Genomic DNA, 17,534 nt, shown 5'->3' with positions numbered 1-17,534 from the left:
GTTCACATAATGCTGAAGCCTGGCTTGGAGAATTTTGAGCATTACTTTACTAGTGTGTGAGATGAGGGCAATTGTGCAGTAGTCTGAGCATTCTTTGGCATTGGAACTCAATTTAGAAGATGCCAAACCCTGTGCTTCTTTCACTCCATGTACATGTCTCCCCTTGTGGGGCAGAGAGAGATGACAGAGTAGGAAAAATCAAAGTACCAGACACTTATAGAAAACACAACCTATGAGCAATCATCTGATTTATAAAAAGAGGCAACAAAATTTTTTAAGTCGAAGTATAGTTTATTTATTGGAAAAGACCTTGATGCTCAGTAAGATTGAGGGCAGGAAGAGAAAGGGGTGACAGAGAATGAGATGGCTGGATGGCTTCACGGACTCAATGAACATGAGTTTGAGCAAACTCCAGGAGATAGTGAAGGGCAGGGAAGCCTGGCGTGCTGCAGTCCATGGGGTCACAAAGAATGGGACAGGTCTCAGGGACAGAGCAACAGTAACATGGTTGATTTACAATGCTGTGTCAGTTTCCAGGTGTAAGGCCAAGAGGCAACACATTTTTAAATGATACAAAGTAGCATTTTCAAAACAAAGCATGTGTGTTTTGGGGCTTCCCAGGTGGCCCTAGTGGTAAAGAACCTGTCTTCCAATGCAGGAGAACTAAGAGATGCTGGTTTGATCCCTGGTTGGGAAGATCCCCTGGAGGAGAAAATGGCAACCCACTCCAATACTCTTGTCTGGAAAACCCCATGAACAGAGAAGACTGGCGGGCTACAGTTTGTGGGGTCACAAAGAGTCGGACACGACAAAAGTGACTTAGCATGGCACAGCTCATAACAGAGCAAGAGGGTGACCGGAGTAACCATTCGTTTAGTGAGATGGCAGCAGGGGAAGTAGGTTTAAGGAAGCAGAGAGGAAGACAGGGATTCCGGTCCCTGGCCCGTTGGCTTGAGTTGTTATCCACAGAAAAGTGGGCATCATAGCTTGGTCACCCCAGGCAAAGAGACACACCATCCTTATACACCATGTCCCCAGCTCTCCCCTGGGAAAGAGGCTCCAGGAGGAGAAGGCAAGGGAGGCTGTTTCTGACACATGCTGGGGAGTCAGTGGTAAACAACCCTTGGAGAAGGTGGCTTCCGGCCCTGGTGAGTCACTCCTCTTGGCTGGGCCTGGTTCCTGGTGGCCAGGCCCCACCTACCCCAGTTGGGGTGAGCAGCCTGCTGTGCAGGGCTGGGAGATGAGCAGGAGTTGGGCCAAGGGAGGGTGGCTCCTTAAATCCTTGTCCACTGAGGCAGCCCCGGAGGGACTCCCCCAGGGCCCAAGCCTGGCTGCCAGGCCTGGTCACACCTCGAGGCCCTCGCTGGCTGTCAGGGGGCTCAGGCCACGGTGGGCCATCCTCCCTGCCCCGTGAGATTTCACACTCTGCACATCTCTAGAGCTGGTTGGCTCCCCATCCTGGTCCCCTGAGGTCTTGGCACCCGGCCCTCACCCAGGGTTAAACATTAGTAGCAGATTATCAGTCCAGGGTCCGGGGAGGGTGGAATTACACTTTCACCAGCGTCTCCTCTGCTGGAGCCATCTGTGCCCGCCCCTGCCAGACATGCCCGCGGAGGAGTTTGTGGCCGGCTGGATCTCCGGTGAGACACTTTTCTTCCCTCTGTCATATCAATGCCAATTACAGGTCACTTTTCCTGGGGAAGGTGGGTGACCTGAGAGGAGCTGAAGCCAAAGTCCTGGTGGCCTGGGAGTGCCCAGAACCAGCCGTCCCTGGGCCTCCTGGGAGTTGCCCGAGGGGGCGAGGAGAGGACGGTGCAGTGGGCGGGGGCTACTGCCAAGCCCCAGGCTGCCCCCCGCCAACCTGGACACCTGTCAGGGGTGGGGCCGTGGTGAGCGCTCTCCCAGACTCACCTGCGCTGCCAGCTCCATCTCCAGGGCTCAGAGGACAGTTCACCTTTGACATCAGCCGCTGTCCTGCATTCCGCTCTGGACCTCTGTCCTACCTGGCAATGGGCTGTGAGCCCTGAGGCCAGCTGTGCTGTCGCCCCAGCCCAGCATCTGAGTGACCTCCCCGAAGCTCCAGGACCAGCTTCTGCTAAGCAGGGCAGGACCAGGAGGTGGGGAGATGCTGGGGGGCTGGGCCCCCCTGGTGCCAGCAGACGTCCTCTCAGAGCCCCTGACTCTGCACTGCCAGGGCAGAGCGCTGGGAGGGCGGGGCCTGGACCAAGGCCCTGAACTCAACAGCAGTTGTGAGCCGAAGGGAGGCCGGAGCCCTGGAATCCCCCAGTTAGACAAGTCAGCAGGATGCTCGGGGGTCAAGTCCGGACGGGCGATTACCCTGTGTGTCTGGGGTTGGCTCCTCCCCTCTGCATGTGTGTCCTCCAGGCAGGGTCAGGCTCACTCTCTCTCTCTGCTCCCCACACCTTCCCTGCCCAGTGCCTGGCATGGAGAAAATTGCCAAGGGGCAACTTCTGCTCCCCGCTGGGACACCCTGGCTTCCTCAGCCCAGCCCAAGGGGCCTCACTCCTAGCACCTTCTCGTCCCCACAGGAGCTCTGGGCTTGGTCCTGGGACACCCCTTTGACACTGTGAAGGTGAGTCTAGGGGAGGCACCCAAGGAAGGAAAGATGTCGCCTGAAGCAGATATAAGGGAGAGAGCAGGGCCTGGCTCTCGGAGGCTCTCTCTGCCTCTCCCGTCCTGCTGGGGTCCCGCCCAAAGGGCCCAAGGAATGAGCCGGCTGGACGCCTGCCTTCCCGCCTGCTCTGTCCTCCCTGTCCAGGTGCGGCTGCAGACCCAGACCACCTACCGGGGCATCGTTGACTGTATGGTCAAGACTTACCGCCATGAGTCGGTGGGTGGCCTGTGTTGCTGGGTTTGCGGGTGGGAGGCCTCCGGGCGGTTGGGGCCAGCTTCCTTCTCCCCCAGAAGGGCTCTGTCCCCGGGAAGAGAGAAAGAAGACCCAAGTCTGGGGCCACCAGGGGATGGGCTGAGCAGTAGCTTCATGCCCCCCAAAGTGGAGCTGAGGCCATCCCCAGCCTTAGCCAGCCTCCACCTGTCTGTGGCCAGACTTGGGAGTGGTTTCCAGCCAGAGGAGGCCGTGCCAGGCCTGGAGAGGGCCAAAGGGAGGCTCCCAGAGCCCCTCGCACCGTGTCTCTGCAGCTCCTGGGCTTCTTCAAGGGGATGAGTTTCCCCATCGCCAGCATAGCTGTGGTCAACTCCGTCCTGTTCGGGGTCTACAGCAACGCCCTGCTGGCGCTGACGGCCACCTCCCACCAGGAGCGGCGGGCCCAGCCTCCCAGCTACACACACGTCTTCATAGCCGGCTGCACCGGGGGGTTCCTGCAGGTGAGGGGGTGCACAGGCATGCGCATGCACGCGCGCGCGCACGCACACACACACACACACACACACACACACACACACAGTTGCATAGTGATGATCAGTTCACTCCTTTCTCTCCAACCTGCCTCTAGTGACCCACAGCCGCAGACCCCCGGCCTTCTCAAGGGGAACGTGAGGAGTGGTGGGGAAAGGCCTGCTCCTGGGACCTGGCCTGGCCGAGCAGTGGCCTTCTAGGCTGCAGGTCTGGAGGGGAGAGTCATGGAGAACAGAAGGGGCAAGGGGCAAGAGAGCTGGGGTGAAGGGGGAGACAGTGCCAGAAGGACAGCCGTTGGTGCCCACCTCGGGGTGGGGGGTCTGTTGCCATCTCTGACCCTCACCTGTGGCCCATCCACAGATCTCGCTGGGAGAGGTCCAGGGTGTTAATTATTAAGTGACTAACCATTTGGTTCTGGTCTTTGTTCTCGGTGCTCGAGTACTGGGTTTTGAGGGGTGGGGTGGAGGGGAGAGGGCAGCAGGGGGAGCCCTAGCTAAGGGGGGGCCTGAGCACAGAGGTCCAAGGGTGTGCACCTGGCTCCACCCCCCCCCACAGCTAGTACCCCAGGTCACCCTCTACTTGACACCTGCCCTGATGCTCTGTCCACTTCAGGGCAGAGAGCAAGGACAAAGAACAGAGTCAGGGGCTCATTGAGTGAATTAATAATTCATGAGACCCAAAAGGTCCTGGCTTTGCTTCTGCCCCTAGTGTGGGGTTCATGCCTGCATATTTCCCAAACCCTGAGACCTGCATCCAGCAAAAACAAGGAAGAGAGTGAGCCCCCAGGCCAACTGGCCTGATTTAGGCTCAACCGGGCCCAGCTTCTCCATTTCCTTCCTCTCTGGTTCCTCAGAAAGCAGAACAGATGGTGGAACTGGGGACTGTCCAGTCATTGATGGGGATAGGGTCCAGGGACCACGTGGAGCCCCGTTTACCACCAAGACCAAGGCTCTGATTTCCACCTTGGATGGAAAATGTATATTTTGCATGGAGATGGAGAGGAAGACTCTAGTTAGCATAAAGCAGGGAATGACAACCTCTTGTGTACAAAAGTTGCATTTGACTTGGCTAAGGTTGGTATAGTGTCTGACATCCCCACGGCCCCTGTGGGCACAGGGTGGGGAGGGCAGGGACCCGAGCCCACCCCTCCCCGCCACCCTGCCTTTGGCCCAGCCATGTCTTCACCCCCAGGGACCCACCCCCTAGAGCAGCCCTCAGCTCAGTACTGCCCATGGGCTCTGCTGGGAGGGTGACATCACAGCACCACCTCACAGGAAGGGACCCCAGCCCACGGCCCTTCCTGCAGAGGAGGAAGTAAGCCAACTGCCACCCTGTAAAGATCACCACCAGAGCCAGCCTGCAGGCTCCGCCGCCATCAGCCGTCTCCAGGGCTGCGAGCTTGGGTACCTTCCACGAAAGAAAAACAAAAAACACCCAAGTCCAGAAATGATGTGCCAATCTCGGCTGGGATCTCAGTCTTCACCTGAACGTGCCCTAGTTGCACCCCTGACTCACACCTTGGCTCCTCCCTTCCCTCCGAGCCCCCAGCACCAATGTTACCCCAGATCTGTCTCGTCTGCCTCAGCCATCGTGTTCGAGGACCGTCAGATCCCACCCTGTCACCCACCTTCTTGGGACGCTAGAGTCTGGGGCTTTGTGAGGCGAATTTCCCCACCCAGGGGCCTCTGAGAGGCGCCTGGCAGGGGGTGAGGCCGGAGGAGTCTATGAAGTTGAGTCCTCAACACTATCGAGGTGACCTCTTTATCTGAGGGGAGGGGTCCATCCCCGGCTGTTTTGTGGGCACAGATGGAATTCTCTTTTTGTTTTTTTGGGCCCCAGCCATGGCAATGAAAGCACCAAGTCCTAAGCACTGGCCTTCTAGGGAACTCTTTCTTTAGCGCCATGGGTGTGTCAGCAAGTTCAGCCGAGGGGAGGGGCAGGGCTCCTTGCGGTCAGGGGTCTGATGGTAAGGGAGGGGGCTCTGGCCCGTTCCCCACTGAGCGTGAGAGAGGCTGAGAGTGGCCACGGGAGCCCGCGAGGCTCTGCGGAAAGATGCTGCCGTGTCTGCTCGCTGCCTTCCTCCCATCAAGACAACTCGGAGGGATTGTTCCTGTCCCAAGGTCCGCCCCGGCCCTTTGTGCTTCCTTCCCTACAGGCCTACTGCTTGGCTCCCTTTGATCTCATCAAAGTCCGGCTACAAAACCAGACGGAGCCCAGGGCGAAGCCGGGGAGCCCCCCGCCCCGGTACCGGGGACCCATGCACTGTGCCGCCTCCATCTTCCAGGCCGAGGGGCCCCGGGGGCTGTTCCGGGGAGCCTGGGCCCTGACCCTGAGGGACACCCCCACTCTGGGAATCTATTTCGTCACCTATGAATGGCTGTGTCGCCAATTCACGCCGGACGGCCAGACCCCCAGTAAGTGAAGTGGGGTCAGAGGGCGGGGGACAGAGAGGAGGAAGGAAGGGGAGGACGGGGAGGGGGACTGTGATGGGGGGCTGTTCCATTCCTCGGCTGAATGCCTCCCCACTCCTGCCCCCAGGCTCGGGCACAGTGCTGGTGGCAGGGGGCTTTGCCGGCATCACCTCCTGGGTTGCCGCCACCCCCCTGGATGTGATCAAGTCCCGGATGCAGATGGCAGGGCTGAAGCAGAGGGCCTACGGGGGGCTGCTGGACTGCATGGTGAGCAGTGCCCGGCAGGAAGGACTGGGGGTCTTCTTCCGGGGGCTCACCATCAACAGTGCCCGCGCCTTTCCCGTCAACGCTGTCACCTTCCTCAGCTATGAGCACCTCCTCCTCTTCTGGGGGTGAGCCGGCCGGGCGACTCCGGCAGCTCCCTGGCAGGACCACCGCCCACCTGCCCAGACTGGAGGCCAGGCTGAGAGCACCGGCTCGTGGGTCTGATGCAGAGGGTGAACCCCTTTTTACCAAGTCACCTCCAGTGCTCAGACCAGAGGGGGCTGGGGAGACAGCGTGGGACCAGGAGGCCTGGGGTCCCTGGCGCCCCCCGCCCCCCAAAGTCCAAGGCTGGCCTGGGCCTCTTGGCAGCACGTGCCCTGATTCCTTGGCTTCCTGAATCTGAGAAGTAAACTCAGAGCCAGCGGAGCTGGTGACATTGTGGCCCCCCCAACCACCCGTCCTGTGACTCTTCCCCTTTAAGAGCTGCCTGGTGCTAACCACCCTCCCTGGATTTGAGTGAGGAGATCCTCATTGGCCCCCCACCTCACTTCCCTTCAAACCTCTCCGTGCAGGACTTGAGGGTAGCCTTTATGCCTCCTCTAGTCCAGAATCCTTCAGTGACTCCGTCACCTTCAGGAAAAGGCCCCCTCCTCCCCTCTGCTCCCCAGCTTTCCTCTCCTTCTGTTCTTAGCAGCCCAGTCCTGCTTGAGGTCCCTGAACAAGCCGTACTCTCTCATCGCCTCCCACCTAGAAGTTTCCTTTCCTCTCAGCCAGCAGTGGGCAGTGCTTGCAGGCTGATTCCCCCATCCCAGGGCTGAGCCAGCTCCAACCTGGGCCTGTCTCCTGGAGTCCTTCCTTGGCTTGCCTCCCCTTGCCCGGAACTGACTCTGGGGTTTCCAGACCTTTCTGCTCATCCCCATGCCTTGATCACAGTCTTGGCCTATACTTAATCACGGTGGTGGGTTTGCTTCTCAGTTTCCCAGTTAGACTGGGTGCTCCTTGAGGTCAAGGGTCCTATTTCTGGTCGTTTCCCAGCACGGAGCCCCATGCTTGAAGGAGCCTGATAAATGCTTGTGAAATGAAGCACAGTCCCAGCCTCCATCCTTCACTCCAACCACCACCCCCCCCCCCCGGCACCCTCTTACCAGCTTCCACTGAGAGATCCCCTCGCCCGGCCCCTCTTGGGGTCTCCAGAGGAGCAGTGTCTGCCTCGCCCACTCCCATCGAGGGCACTTGTTTTCTTCACCATCTCTGTTGCTAAAGGGGAATTAAAAACTAGCGAAAGGGTTCACTTAATTGGCAAATAAAGTGAGCAGACATCCTAACCTAGTCTGAGATCAACCAGGGCCCCCCTCCGCCCGCACATGGTGACCTGAATGCCTGGGATCCTGCCATTTACTGGGGCCCGCATATAAAGACAATCACAGTGTTATCACCACGGTTTACACAGGAGGTGGCCTTGGTTCAGAGACAGCGTGTCACCCGTCCCAGGCCGCACGGCTGCTGCTTTACACAGCTCACCTGCACGCATCTGCGCCTCCGCCTCCAGAGCTCAGTTGCTCTGCTACCCTGCCCTGCCTGGGGCTTGTGACAGTCTCCCACGAGACACCTAAGCTCAGATTCACCCAGACTCGACCTCCCCATGTGCTCTTCGGATCCCTTGTTTATGGAATCGTGTGAAACAGCAGCAGACGGTACCCTAAGCATTCTTCCCTTCTCACAGCGTGGCCGCTGGGCACACGGCCGCTGAGTGAGGCTCTGTTCCCCTCGGTGGGGACTGCTGCTTGGCTTCTTGCTAGCGACATGTGAGCAGAAGAAATGTGTGAAAATTGACCATTGCTTGCTTCAGAGGCGTTTCCTCACTGTTGGCTGGAAATAGGGGCCACTGCTGAGGATATAGGGGGCTCCTGGAACCCAGGGACTCAGTGAGGACCGCTGACTGGCCGTCCTGGGCTGCTGCATTCTGACATCTCTTTAGCCTTCACCTGAACTAACACAGTGGGTAAGGTCGGGGTGATCCCAGCGTGGTCCATGGAGCAGCAGCAAGAGGACTTCCTAGAGGGGGTTAGAAAGGCAGAGTCCCAGGCCCCACCTTGAACTGACGGAATCAGAATCTCTGAGGCTGGGGCCTGGGAATCGGTGTTGCACAAAACTCTCACTGTGATCTTCTGTTGTTGCTCAGTCGCTCAGTCGTGTCTGACCCTCAGTCGTGTCCCAGGAACTGCAGCATGCCAGGCTTCCCGGTCCTTCATTATCTGCCGGAGTTTGCTCAAACTCATGTGCATTGAACTGGTGATGCCATTTAATTGTCTCATCCTCTGTCGCCCCCTTCAATCTTTCCCAGCATCAAGGTCTTTTGCATCAGGTAGTCAAAGTACTGGAGATTCAGCTTCAGTATCAGTCCTTCCAATGGATATCCAGGGTTTCTTCCCTTTGGGATTGACTGGTTTGATCTCTCAAGAGTTTTCTCCAACACCACAGTTCAAAAGCATCAGTTCTTTGACACTCAGCCTTTTTCTATTGTCCAGCTCTCACATCCATACATGATTAGTAGAAAAGCCATAGCTTTGGCTATACGAACCTTTCCAGGCTAAAGTTTAAGAAATGGTGCTCTGGATGCTTCTAAGGGAAGAAACGCACCACCTTTTCAAGCTGAGGAAGTTGTCATTCTGGTGACTTGAACACCAGTTCCGGTGGCCTCACTCTCAGATTCAGGCAGCCCATGTTCCTAGTGTGGAAAAACAGGGTCTGTCTGAGGCAGCCAGCCCGTTCTGTGCCCCAGTTTCCTCTGAGATCCCTTCTAACTGGCCTGTCCTTGAGCCCAAGTGGCCAGTCCAAGGTCTCCAGGGTCACTGCAGTGTCAGGGATTTCAGGCCAGACACCGCAGTGTTGGGGAGCAGTCATCGGAACTTCTCAGGGGAGTCGGCGGCTGGTTCCGAGGGAGCGAACAGCATGCATGTGAAAAAGGAGGTGGTTCTTAGAAACGGGGCAGGAGGCCAGAGGGGTCCTCTGCAGTTCGTCATTTCTCACCACCTCACCAGTCGCAAGAGAAGAAAATTTAAAAATGCTTTTTTTGGGACTTCCCTGGTGATCCAGTGGTTTAGCTTCAGCACTTCCATTGCAGGGGGCGCAGGTTCAATCCCTGGTTGGGGGACAAAGATCCCACATGCTGTGTGGTGCAGCCAAAAAATAAAAAATAAAACAGAATCACACAGCTTAAAAAAAAATTAAAATAATAATGATAAAATTTCCAAAATTCTTTTTTGACTATTTTTTCCCCCAAGATTTTTTGATGTAGATCATTTTTTAAAAGTCTTTGTTGAATTTGTTATAGTATTGCTTCTGTTTATGGTTTGTTTTTCTGGCTGCGCTGTATCTTCCTTGCTGCAAGCAGGCTTTCTCTAGGGGTGGAGAGCGGGGGCTACTCTCCAGTTGCGGCACACGGGCTTCTCACTGCAGTGGCCTCTCTTGTTGCGGAGCACGGGCTCGAGGCGCTTCAGTAGTTGTGACACAGGGCTCATTCGGTGTGGCTCATAGGCCCCAGGGCAGGCAGGCTTCAATCATGACACGTGGGCTCAGTCATTGTTGCTTGCAGGCTCTAGAGCACAGGCTCAATATTTGTTGCACACTTGCTTAGTTGCTCGGTGGCATGGGAAATCTTCCTAGACCAGGGATCAAACTCATGTCCTCTGCACTGTCAAGCAGATGCTTATCCACTGTGCCACCAGGGAAGTCCTGCAACTTTGTTTTAATTAGATCCTTTGGGGGCTGTAATTCCACCCGCAAGCTTGCCTTCGCACTGCAGGGCACAGTTTCTGTTTCCTGGCTGTGTGGAGGGGCGGGAGCGCCCTTCCTCTGTGCTCCTGGTTAGAACCAGAGAGAGTGGCAGGCCCCCCTCTGGCTGGCCATGCGGTCCCAAGCCTGAGTCGCTTCCACTGGCCTATGGCAAGGGCTGCCAGCTGGCCTGGAGAACAGTGCTGCGGTGAGGTGAGGGTTAAGCGCAGTGTGATTAGAGAGAAAACAACTCACTCCTCTTGGAAAGGAGGGTGGAAAGACAAACAAAGATCAGGCAGGAAATGACCAAAGATATTTTTAACAGCCAGATGGTTTCATATCAGCAGGGGGTCAGAATATGCCTGTTAAACTCCTTAAGAAATTAACACATGTTGTTTGGCTTTATTGGGCTTCCCTTGTAGTTCAGCTGGTTAAGAATACACCTGCAAGGCCAGACACCTGGGTTCGATCCCTGGGTTGGGAAGATCCCCTGGAGAAGGCAAAGGCTACCCACTCCAGTATTCTGGCCTGGAGAATTCCATGGACTGTATAGTCCATGGGGTCGCAAAGAGTCGGACACGACTGAATGACTTTCACTTTTACGCATCATTATTTGAGACTCATTCAGAGAGGAGTCCCTGAGAACTAGGAAATAGTACAGGAACCTGCTTTGAGGTTGAACATGGGGGTGGTGTCTGAGGGTCACAAGTAAATGGTTTACAACTTGGGTAAACACGTTAAACAGTGTCTCATTGGATTTGGGTCATCAAATGTCGTACTTATTTTTTTAAGGTCTTTATTGAATTTGTTACAGTTGTGCTTATATTTTTTGTTCTGGTTTTTTGGCCCTGAGGCTTGTGGGATCTTAATCCCCTGACCAGGGACTCAACCTGTTCCTCTTGCACTGGAAGGTGAGGTCTTAACCACCGGACCATCAGGGAAGTCCCCTGTCGTATTTATTCTTACAGCATCAATCACAGTAGGAGAAATGGAGGAGGCTAATTTCTGGGTATAGAGACTCGAGGGCTACACATGCAGGTAAAGGGGGACAAAGCAGAACCCTGGGATGATTCTGGTTAAATCACTTTTGCCAGACTCACTGAGCCAAGAGGAGTCGCCCTTCATTGGCATCTCTGGCCTGAGTGCTGGCCTGAGCTCCTGGCCCACGTGGCCAACTGTCTGGTCGCAGATCCTTGAGTATCCCACACGTGCCTAGAGTTTCAGAGGCCAGAAGAGCAGCTTTCCTTCTCCCCTGCTCCCACTTCAAAAGGGTCCCCAACCCCTGTGAATCCTGCTGCTAAACTTGGGACTTATTCTCCCTTTTCTAATCCTACTAACGCACCCCAAGTCCTGTCTGGAATCTGGACAAATAACTTTTCAAATGCGAATCTGATCAGGTCCTCTACTCCTCTTGCCCCTCGATGGCTTCCCATTGCTCTTTGGAATTGAGGCAGTTTCCTTCCACGGCCTGTAAAGCACTCGGATATTCCTCTTCTCTCGCTTCCCTCCCATCACAGGGCATCTGCGTTGTGCACGCTATTCTCACTCTCTGTGCCGCTGGCTCTCAGTTCAGCATCACTTCCGTAGTGAAACTGTCCTCAGCTCCTCTTTCTAGGTCAGTGTCCTTTGGTTTAGAGAGGGTCTGAGAATTTGCTTTTCACTATATTCCTGGATGCTGCTGGTTTCAGCCGCAGTTTGAGAACCACTGGCTTGTACTTGTATGTTCTCTCCCCTTTTCAGTCTATAATCACATACTTTCATTTGTGTGGCCCTGGTGGTTCAGATGGTAAGAAATCTACCGCAATGCAGAAGACCCAGGTTCAACTGCTGGTTGGGGAAGATCCCCTGGAGACGGGAATGGCTACCCTCGCTAGTATTCTTGCCTGGAGAATCCCATGGACGGAGGAACCTGGTGGTCTATAGTCCATGGGGTTGCAAAGAGTCGGACATGACTGAGTAACTAACATTTTCTCTTTGGTTATAATTGTCTCTTTTCTAAACTACAAGCTCCACAAGGCAGAGACCTTGACTCTTTTGCTCATTAAAACACTAGTGGGCTTACAGAAGCTCAATATATAATTGTTGAACGAACGAATGAATGAATGAAAACTGGTCTTCCCCACTCTAGATTTTACACAGAGCCCTCCTACTATAAGGCATTAGGTTTCAACCATGATAACAAACATGGCTGTAAAACCATTGCTAACTTTGCAAGACGTGAGGGAACGTCCCAAAGAGCCCTTCAAAACAAGGCAGTGAGTGTGTGTTGGAACTGTGCTACCCTTGAGGTAAACGGTGGCACTGAGAACTTGAAGATGAAAGAAACACAGAGAACAGAAGACTTTGGCCCAGAGACTGAGGCAGCCGAGCACAACCTTCATAAATTAAGTCAAGATCCTGGAAAGGGCTACACCTTTAGTGAGAGCAGAACAGAAAAACTCCACCCACCAGTAGAGGGAACCTACAAAGAAAACTGCCTTTCCCTGTGGTGGGAAAAAATTCAGAATAAGATGGCCTCCTGGAGCTCTGGTCAGTATTATGTAACAACCCAAATAGGAAAAGAATTTGAAAAATAATAGATACATGTGTATGTATAACTGAATCATTTTGCTGTACACCTGAAACTAACACAAAACTGTTAATCAACTATAATCCAATTAAAATAAAAAGTTAAAAAAAGAAGATGGGTTCCTATGAACCACAGCATCTGCTACCAGAGTCCTTCAGCTCTGGGACACCTTCCTCCCAGGAATTAATTTATCATGAATGTAGTGCCCCCTTGTGTCTCATAGGAATAACTACATGTTTTTCCAAAGGAGAGTCCCCAAATGGGGATTTTCAGGTTTTCCAGAGATTAAGTGCAACCAATAAAAAAAATTCCAGGACCAAAAAACCAGACGCACTAAGAAAAAAGCCATCATGAATTAAGGCATCAGGAGAAACAAAAGCAACAGATTTAGCCCGCCAGGATTTCAGGTATTACACTCAGCAAATACAGAATTTAAAATAACCACGCATGAAAGATCTAAATATATAAAAGAATTAAAAGAGAGGAAACAAGAGAGTACAGAAATGACTATAGGGCTTCCCTGGTGGCTCAGTGGTAAAGAATCCACCTGCCAGTGTAGGAGGCAAGGGTTCGATCCCCGGTCCAGGAAGATCCCACATGTCTCGGGGCAACTAAGTCCATGTGCCACAACTACTGAGCCCACACTCGGAGCAAGAGAAGCCACTGCGGTGAGAAGCCCGTGCACCGCAACTGAGGAGCGGCCCCCGCTCACTGCAACTAGAGAAGAGCCTGTGCAGCAGCAAAGGCCCAGCACAGGCAAAAATAAGTAAATAAAATCATTTTTTTTAAGTTTTAAAAAATGAGTTATTGTTGTTGTTCAGTCATGTCTGATTCTTTGTGACCCCGTGGACTGCAGCACGCCAGGCTTCCCTGTCCATCACCAACTCCCGGAGCTTGCTCAACCTCATGTCCATCGGGTCGGTGATGCCATCCAACCATCTCATCCTCTGTTGTCTCCTTCTCTTACTGCCTTCAGTTTTTCCCAGCATCAGGGTGTTTTCCAATGAGTTGGCTCTTGACATCAGATAGCCAAAGTATTGGAGCTTCAGCTTCAGCAACAGTCCTTCCAATGAATATTCAGGACTGATTTCCTTTAGGATTGACAAGTTTGATCTTGCAGTCCAAGGGACTCTCAAGAGTCTTCTCCAACACCACAGTTCAAAAGCATCAATTCTTCAGCACTCAGCCTTCTTTATGGTCCAACTCTCACATCCATACATGACTACTGGAAAAACCATAGCTTTGACTAGACAGACATTTGCTGGCAAAGTAATGACTCTGCTTTTTAATACGCTCTCTAGGTTTGTCATAGCTTGTCTTCCACAGAGCAAGCCTCTTTTAATTACATGGCTGCAGTCACCATCTGCAGTGATTTTGGAGCCCAAGAAAATAAAGTTTGTCACTGTTTCCATTGTTTTCCCATCTATTTGCCATGAAGTGATGGGACTGGATGCCATGATCTTAGTTTTTTGAATGTTAAGTTTCAAGCCAGCTCTTTCACTCTCCTCTTTCAGCTTCATCAAAAGGCTCTTTAGTTCCTCTTCACTTTCTGCCATAAAGGTGGTGTCATCTGCATATCTGAGGTTGTTGATGTTTCTCCCAGCAATCTTGATTCTGGCTTGTGCTTCATCCAGCCTGGCATTTCACATGATGTATTCTGCATATAAGTTAAATAAGCAGGGGGACAATATATAGCCTTGATGTACTCCTTTCCCAATTTGTAACCAGTCCGTTGTTTCATGTCTAGTTCTAACTGTTGCTTCTTGATCTGCATACAGGTTTCTCAGGAGGCAGATCAGGTGGTCTGGTATTCCCATCTCTTGAAGAATTTTCCACAATTTGTTGTGATCCACACAGTCAAAGGCTTTAGTGTAGTCAATGAAGCAGAAGTAGATCTTTTTCTGGAATTCTCTTGCTTTTTCTACGATCCTACGGATGTTGGCAATTTGATCTCTGGTTCCTCTGCCTTTTCTAAATCCAGCTTGTACATCTGGAAGTTCTTGGTTCACGTACTGTTGAAACCTAGCTTAGAGAATTTTGAGCATTACTTTGCTAGCATGTGAAATGAGTGCAACTGTGAGGTAGTTTGAACATTCTTTGGCATTGCCTTTCTTTGGGATTAGAATGAAAACTGACCTTTTCCAGTCCTGTGGAATTTCCAGTCCTGTGGAGTCCCTGCTGAGTTTTCCAAATTTGCTGGCATATTGAGTGCAGCACTTAAACAGCATCATCTTTCAGGATTTGAAATAGCTCAGCTGGAATTCCATCACCTCCACTAGCTTTGTCCACAGTGATGCTTCCTAAGGCCCACTTGACTTCACTCTCCAGGATGTCTGACTCTAGGTCACACCATCGTGGAGTGATCACACCATCGTGGTTATCTGGGTCATGAAGATCTTTTTTATATAGTTCTTCTGTGTATTCTTGCCACCTCTTCTTAATATCTTCTGCTTCTGTTAGGTCCATACCATTTCTGTCCTTTATTGTGCCCATCTTTGCATTGGAGAAGGCAACGGCACCCCACTCCAGTGTTCTTGCCTGGAGAATCCCAGGGACAGGGGAGCCTGGTGGGCTGCCGTCTATGGGGTCGCACAGAGTCAGACACGACTGAAGCGACTTAGCAGCAGCAGTAGCAGTTGCATGAAATGTTCCCCTGGTATCTCTAATTTTCTTGAAGAGATCTCTAGTCTTTCCCATTCTATTGTTTTCCTCTATTTCTTTGCATTGAAAAAAATGATTATATATATTAAAAAAACAACCCAAAAGAATTGTCACAGCTGAAGAGAACCGGAAGGTAGATGGGGAGAGATTTCTCACAGGACAATGTAGATATAAGAAGACAGGGAACCGATCTTCCTGCTTTGGGGATCTCTGCACCCCATGTTCATCACCTCCAGACTGATGCTGATGATGAATGTAACAACAGAAATAATTTCTATTGTGTGGATGCGCGCTCAGTTGCTTCCATCTATTTTCTGGCCCCGTGGACTGTAGCCCACCAGGCTCCTGCGTCCATGGGCTTTCCCAGGCAAGAATACTGGAGTGGGTCGCCATTTCCTTTTTTCAGGGGGTCTTCCTGGCCAGAGATCAAACCCGTGTCTCCTGCATTGGCAGGAGGATTCTTTACTACTGAGCCACCAGGGAAGCCCTCTCTAGAACGTCGTTTTTTTTATTTTCATCTTGCACTTACTGCTGTCCAAAATGACCATGTGTATTTCTTTACTTGTCTCTTCTTTATCCCCTCTACCAGGAAAGAAGGGCTTAGTGAGGAAGATCCTCTCTTTTTTCTCTCTGTCTTGTTCAGCACTAGCTTCAGGTCCTGGAACAGGATCCACTTCACAAGCAAAGCATTCAGTAAATGTCAGTGAATGCTGCTTAAATGAGCACATGGAGCCACCCAGGAAGAGGTAAGTATGATACCTGGTAACAGTACAAGAAAGGAAGACGTAATGGATGGGTTTAAAAAAAAGAAAAAAGGCTCTGGGATGAAGTCAATGAGAAAACCCCATGCTGTATCCTGCTCCTGCAACAGGAATAGGACCCCTGGGAACAGAGCTCATCCATCCCCTCTGTTACTCTGGTCAGGTCTTTACAGATCCTCTAAGTTTTGGCTTCAACATTTAAAGAGTTATGTCAGACCTGGAATGACTTTAGAAAAAGGACAACTTAAATGAGTACAGGCAGGGGGACTTCCCAGGTGGTCCAGCAGCTAAGATTCTCACTCTCAGGGCAGGGGCCCCGGGTTCCATCCCTGGTCAGGGAACTAGGTCCCACATGCTACAGCTAAGAGTCTGCACGCCTCAACTCAAGATCCCAGGTGCCGCAACCATGACCCAGAGCAGGGAAATAAACAAATACAAGGAAAAAGGAGTGAATGCAGGTAGGAAAGCAGAATCTGTGGGGAAAGGCGGATGATTTGGGATCTTATGCTGGGAGTGAAAGCTGGCAAGAAGCTTCAGAACAGTTTACGAGTGGACCGTGACATACCTTTGTCTCACTGTTGAGCAGCCAGGCATAGAGGTGGTCAGTGAGGACGACTAGCTAAACTGAAAGAACAGTCGGCCTTTATTCGCTGAGGTGTCCCTGTGAGGAGCAAAAAAAGGCACCAGCTTCCCAGGGGCCCATTTTCACCAGTCTGAAGGGGAGGGTCAGATGGCAGGCTGCTGGAGGGGCTCCTTCCACTTTATGGGCTCTGGGGGTCGGAGTAGAGGAGGGAGGAAGGGCTGGGAGTGAAAGATGCTGCATCAGGGTGGAAGAAGTGTCTCAGCCCGCAACCCCAGTAAGGATCCCAGTAAGACCCAGTAAGGGTCTTGGCTGAGGCCCCACGGGGAGGGGCCTGGGCTGGAGATGTACAGCTGGCCTGTGTCCTTGCCAGCGATGCCCCTAGAAAACTGCGCTGTGCTGGCTTGTGATTCCCGCAGTCGACCTGAAACGATTTCTGCCAGGAGCTGGACTCCTCACCAGCCTGAGTCTGTCTGAGTCCAAAGTCCCGATCCTTTCCAGGTAAACCATCCCCTTCCTGCCCTGCTCCCTCGATCTGGCTCGGGCTGCCCCATCTTTCACGGGGACCAGTGAGAGTTTCTCTTCCTTTAGGTTTCACATCTCTGACCCATCCTCCACATCTGTTTTCTAGAACCTTACAAATAACCTGAAACTCTTTGGGGGTGCCCCACCACTAGGCTCGGTGGGCTCCAGCCCCCTCCTGCTCCCCCTGGGCCTCCCTGTGTGCTCTGGGAAAAGCTGCCTCCATGCCTGCTGCCTTTTGGCCAGGACTGTCCTTGACTCTCCTGTCTGTCTGTCCTTCAGCTGCAACTCAAAGCTCCCCTCCTCCGGAGGCTTCCTAGGCTCACAGCCCTGTGCACATGCCTTTAGGATGGCCGTTAATCACACTCCACTGCCACTGCCTGCAAGGTCCTGCCTGGCAGGGACATGGCCTTTGCAACCTTGCCCTCGAGAAGCCTTGCTAAAGAGATGTGAAATAATCAGACAAATGAAAAAAAAAAGAATGAATGACTCCCAAGTTCTGGCTCCTTCTGTTTCCCTAGAATGTTCCTAGCCTGCCCCTTTTCCTTTCTCAGACAGCACCTCAATAGAGGTGAATTCCTCAAAGAGGGAAATGATCAGAGAAGCAGAATGTCCT

At 52.7% G+C, this 17,534-nt stretch overlaps 1 protein-coding gene across 1 annotated transcript; it reads left to right on the top strand.

Moving 5' to 3' along the window:
• Positions 1-1,313: 1,313 nt before the first annotated feature.
• Positions 1,314-7,707, top strand: SLC25A45 (solute carrier family 25 member 45). Its single transcript, XM_006056479.4, has 6 exons — positions 1,314-1,640; positions 2,550-2,593; positions 2,780-2,851; positions 3,160-3,345; positions 5,532-5,790; positions 5,915-7,707. The coding sequence occupies exons 1-6, from the start codon at positions 1,604-1,606 to the stop codon at positions 6,181-6,183; spliced, it is 867 nt and encodes a 288-aa protein (XP_006056541.1). The 5' UTR covers positions 1,314-1,603; the 3' UTR covers positions 6,184-7,707.
• The last annotated feature ends 9,827 nt before the right edge of the window (positions 7,708-17,534 follow it).

The sequence above is a fragment of the Bubalus bubalis genome, chromosome 5 (genome assembly GCF_019923935.1).
Source record: "Bubalus bubalis isolate 160015118507 breed Murrah chromosome 5, NDDB_SH_1, whole genome shotgun sequence".
Taxonomy (NCBI): Eukaryota; Metazoa; Chordata; class Mammalia; order Artiodactyla; family Bovidae; genus Bubalus; species Bubalus bubalis.
This window is presented reverse-complemented; position numbering and strand designations above follow the sequence as displayed.

What these genes read in the sequence shown, in the direction of transcription:
- SLC25A45 (XM_006056479.4), top strand. Translation starts at nt 1,604, where the DNA reads ATGCCCGCGGAGGAGTTTGTGGCCGGCTGGATCTCCG. An exon ending in ACCCCTTTGACACTGTGAAG is followed by an intron (nt 2,594 to 2,779) that starts GTGAGTCTAGGG and finishes CTCCCTGTCCAG; the next exon opens with GTGCGGCTGCAGACCCAGAC. An exon ending in GCACCGGGGGGTTCCTGCAG is followed by an intron (nt 3,346 to 5,531) that starts GTGAGGGGGTGC and finishes CCTTCCCTACAG; the next exon opens with GCCTACTGCTTGGCTCCCTT.